Raw genomic sequence first — 4,639 nt, 5'->3', positions numbered from 1 at the left:
ACCTTGACCTTCACAAATGTTATAGAGGTCACCCTTCTGTGTGACCTTCTGAAGGTTTTAGCCGTCGCTCGTTGTTTGTTAAAAAGTTGTTAACAAAAAAAGTTGTATGAATGTAACGTAATTTTTCAAGATAGTTCTATAAAATACACACGTTTCCTTTCACTTTTGTGAGAAATTCTCACTTTTTAGCTTAAGTACAACAGACTTGGCCCCCTCCCGCTGCTGTGCGGGGGCTCTGGGCCATGTAGCCATGTAACTAGGGGGCTACGCCTCCCATACCTCCCGCACCGCGACGAAGGGGGGCTCAAGTCTGTTGTACTTAAGCTAAAGAGCGAGAATTTCTCACAAATGTGTGCGAAAAAGTGTGTATTTGTAAAACTTAAAATATAATAGGAACACATACACATACCGCGAACCCGCCCTGTCGGGCGGGCGAGCGCGCTTGTGGCGAGCAGTGGGTGTGTGTGTGTGTCAACCGTACATAGTATCGAGAAATTGTTATATGTTTGCTTAAATTCTTTCATCAATAACTTTTTAACAGACAATGAGCGACGGCTGAAATCTTCTGAAGGTCACTCAGGAGGGTGACATCTATAATATATGTCCAGGTCAAGGTCATCTGAGGAGGGTCCCTAAACAGGAGACTTACAATCTTCATTACGTCGGTACTGCAATAAACTAAAAGATACGAAGGAATGATATTTATCTCTCATTACTTAGACTCTGAAGTCAAATATCTGATTCAAATCTGACTAATATTGTGAGAGTCTGACTTGTGAGTGCGCGTGCGGGCACCTAGATGGCGCGTGATTCTTACTCAATCGTCGTGACCGTGGGCTCTGGCCGAGACTCGTGGCCTTTCTTCCGCAGTCCATCTTGGACAGCGTACGTGTTCGCAGAAGTGTCCCGATCGTGTCACAAGCAGCGGAGTTCTAAGGTCTGTTCTTTTCAGCTACACTGTTTCACTGATGCAATAAATGAGAATGAAACAAATATATTTTATTTCACTTTAGCTTATTGCAACAATGTAGCAGTGCAGCTGACCGCTAGTAACCAGGAAAGGAATGAGAAGAGTCCGGAAGCTGGTACGCTTCCCAGGTACTAACGACTAGCCGTCTACAACATTCCTAAGGTAAGATTTGTAAGTGTTGCGGCAATAGTCAGTTAGCGATTTACTACACAGTTTGGTTGTGCAGGTCCGTGCGTGTTCTTGCAAGTCCGTACGCATCCAGATACTAATAGGTAGAAACAGTGGCAGAAGACAACACACTTACGGTCAAGTGTTAACAAGAATACAACCCACCTCCCAATAGAGAATTACGAAATAACAGCTGAGGAAATAAGCGTCACGAGTTTAACACCCCGACAAAACCAATTATTAAAATCGGCAAAAATATCCAAAGATCCCTTTCAAAGGAAGAAATAAATAAATATGTATAAAAACTAAATCAAGCGTTCGCCGAACACGACCAAAAGAGAAAAATTTGCGAACAACTTGATACATCATCATGGATCCTATGTCATCAAAGTTTACCGAACCTCTGTCCGAAAGAATTGAAAGAGCAACACCTGACTATCGTCGGGCTGAATCCTTTAATCCCAAACACCATCCCAACCAGTCATTCCACATGGAAAACAAACAAAACATAACACAGGATGAAATGATAGATGTTTCTAGGATGGATGTCTTCCTAGAAAAATCTCCAGATTTTTACATGAGTAACCTAAATAAAATTCCAGTACTACCAATGGAGAGATGGAACCGTTATCTACAACATTGGAAAAATAAAAGTGATAAAGCACGTCGAGTTTACCTGGCAGAAGTCAATTCAATTCTGGAAGAGGCGCTAGTAATGAAAAAACAAGTGGAAAAGTACAAAGAAATCAATGAATATTCTTTCATATTCACAATGTTATGCGAAACCATCGTATCAAAAAATACATTAGTATCGAAACCTCAGATGAGTCAACAGTTATTGAACTCCACATCGAGTACTCTTCCGGCAACAGATACATCTGGAACAACATTCGTAACCTCTTTATCTATGAATCTTCGGCTTACACTTCAGAAACAATCAAGTGACATCAAAGTACCAACCCAAGATAATGAGGTAACCCAGGATAATGAGGAAAAAAAGCATAATACTAATAAGCCAAAGAAACACAAAACAAAAAACAAAGCAAAAAACAAAACAAAAAACAAAACACAAAACAAAAAACGCAAAAGTAAGAAGAAACACAAAAAAAAGGAGGAAGAATCAAGACCGATTACTAATACGATTACCAATACGATTACCGATACGTAGCACCTCGGGCATAGAACCAAGGCCAAGTGATATGAAATAGATAAGGAAACATCTTCTCGGACGAAGATACGAATGATTCGACACAGCACAAAGTCCATGATGATTACTAAGTCCGGACTAAGGGTACACCAGTTTTAAAAAACAAACTGTCAAGAATAAATGACCTGAGAACGAGTAAGTTCGTGGCAAACTGCCAATGGAGGAAAAATTGGCCTACCATTCAGGAAAAAACCGAACCACAACGAAACAAAGTGACACGGTTCATTATAAGACTAAAAAACTTCATCTATAAAAGTCATCTAATAATCGAGTCGAGTTTTTTGTTATCCTTTGTTATCTCTTGAGAGCATCATTTTCATGATAAGCATATACGACTTTTAATTATTTTATTTTATCTAATAAAAATAGCTTTCGCCGAATAAGGACTTTATCCAGGTTTCTTTTAATATACAAGATTAAGGCGTAATCTGCCGAATTGAAGGATGAGTTTGAGTGAGTAACTTTACAGAACATAGTTGTACTTAACCATTTATATTCGTACAATAGTTTTGCTTTATCATAATTTTTTAATTTTTACTATAACCAATCTAATCTAATCAGTTAAACATTACCCAGATTATTCCACTAATAGCGATTCTAACTGTTTAAGTCGCGGCAACGCGTTTCAGTCAGTACCGAATAAGTCTTTTATCGGTTAAAAATCTGTTTAAATCTGTCAAAATCATGTTCCGAATATAACATCATTTTATATAAAAAAATTTTTTTTCATTTTTTGTTATTTTTTAGCGGCGAAAATTACCTACCAAATGCTTATTTTACTTAGTTATCTCTTTTATGTTTATACACCATTGTGATTCTGACTTTTGTTAACGCAGAAAATAAAAAGATGGATCAGTTAAATTGTTTAATAATCATATGAGTAAATAGTTTAGTTAATTTATGTTATCACCTTATTAGGCATAGATTAACCAGTGCAACATAGATTTGACTAGAATCGTGAAGGAATATCGTCGCAACCGTTCTAATCAGTCAGATTTTCGGACCGAACCGGCTAGGTTCATTGTTTCTATGTTTTATGAGCGGCTTAATTTAAACCACTATTTATGGATACAACATGACCTTTTAATTTGACGGGATGACATGACCTTGTGATTAACGGGATTCATATACAATATCCCTTATAGAAATATCATACTAAGAATCATTGATAATTACTTATTATCCAGTATTTTTAATACTGAAAATAAGTAATTATCAATCATTCTTAGTATGATATTTCTATAAGGGATGTAGTGTTCCTTTTTATTGATCGCGGATTTATTTGTTCATTATAGTTTCATTTATAAACAATCTGATTGACGCGTTAACTTGTAAATAAGTAAAAAATTTACACGTGCGTGTAGAATATGAAAGATATTCTCGAGACGAACTCGAGGCCATTCGCTTATTGGACGCAGTTGCTCGTTATACTATCGACCGTTACTAAGTCGCGAGTGCAATTTATTGCAAAAAGAAAAGATACAGAGGATTGACTCCGTATTTTCCAAGTTTTTCCTTAGTGTTTTCCGTCTTCGACCATAGCAGTAAGATGAGTTCTTCGGGATTTTAACCCTTCGTGTATATACTGGGTGGTTATCACCCATAATTAAAATTCTGTATCTTTTAAGTACCGTAATAAATGAAACTAGTGTCGCCATCTAATTGTAGTTTGGGGTTTTAACTATGCTTTGATTCCACTCTGCTAGCAAAATAAGCGTTAGTTAGCTTCAGGCAGCCGTCTGAAGTAAAAATAATGAAACTTTGATATTCAAAATAAATATACTTTTTTTTGGCTTACGAGACAATTTTTTTCTTAAAGATAAATATTTCAACAACAAAATGCTAAATTTTTACTTAAAAATAATAAAAATTACAAGGTACAAATGTTTTCGCAAAAATTCACTTTTTTTTAATCACGAAACATAATTTTTTTAATATGAAATTTCTTAAATTCTAATACCAAAAGTTTGTAAATATTTTCTATAAACATTAAAGTTAATTCATGAATTTTTTCAGAATTTTAGCATAAATATTTTAAAAGATACAGCTGTTTGAAATTGCCATGGGTGGCAACCACCCAGTGTGTATGCAAAGGTTAAAAAAGAAGTGTGTATACCAAGGGTTAAGCGCAGTCAACGTTACTCCGTGTAAAATCGGACAACGTAATAGTTTCATCGTTTTACACAATACTCGTTTTACGCGTTTGTGCACGGTTCTGATTTACTGAAAGCGGCTTAAGTAATAAGAAGGGAAGAGCGGGGCACAGAGGACCAGGGAGGCACAGAGGATCACCG

At 36.3% G+C, this 4,639-nt stretch overlaps 1 protein-coding gene across 1 annotated transcript; it reads left to right on the top strand.

Moving 5' to 3' along the window:
- Positions 1 to 769: 769 nt before the first annotated feature.
- LOC116842019 lies at positions 770 to 3,206 on the top strand. Its single transcript, XM_032810648.1, has 3 exons — positions 770 to 937; positions 1,014 to 1,132; positions 1,197 to 3,206. The coding sequence occupies exon 3, from the start codon at positions 1,509 to 1,511 to the stop codon at positions 2,304 to 2,306; it is 798 nt and encodes a 265-aa protein (XP_032666539.1). The 5' UTR covers positions 770 to 937; positions 1,014 to 1,132; positions 1,197 to 1,508; the 3' UTR covers positions 2,307 to 3,206.
- Positions 3,207 to 4,639: the final 1,433 nt, after the last annotated feature.

The sequence above is a fragment of the Odontomachus brunneus genome, unplaced genomic scaffold, assembly GCF_010583005.1.
Source record: "Odontomachus brunneus isolate Ranch 3 - 2012 unplaced genomic scaffold, Obru_v1 Obru_scaffold_002, whole genome shotgun sequence".
Taxonomy (NCBI): Eukaryota; Metazoa; Arthropoda; class Insecta; order Hymenoptera; family Formicidae; genus Odontomachus; species Odontomachus brunneus.
Note: the sequence above shows the minus strand (reverse complement) of the source record. Positions and strands in the feature narration are given on the sequence as shown.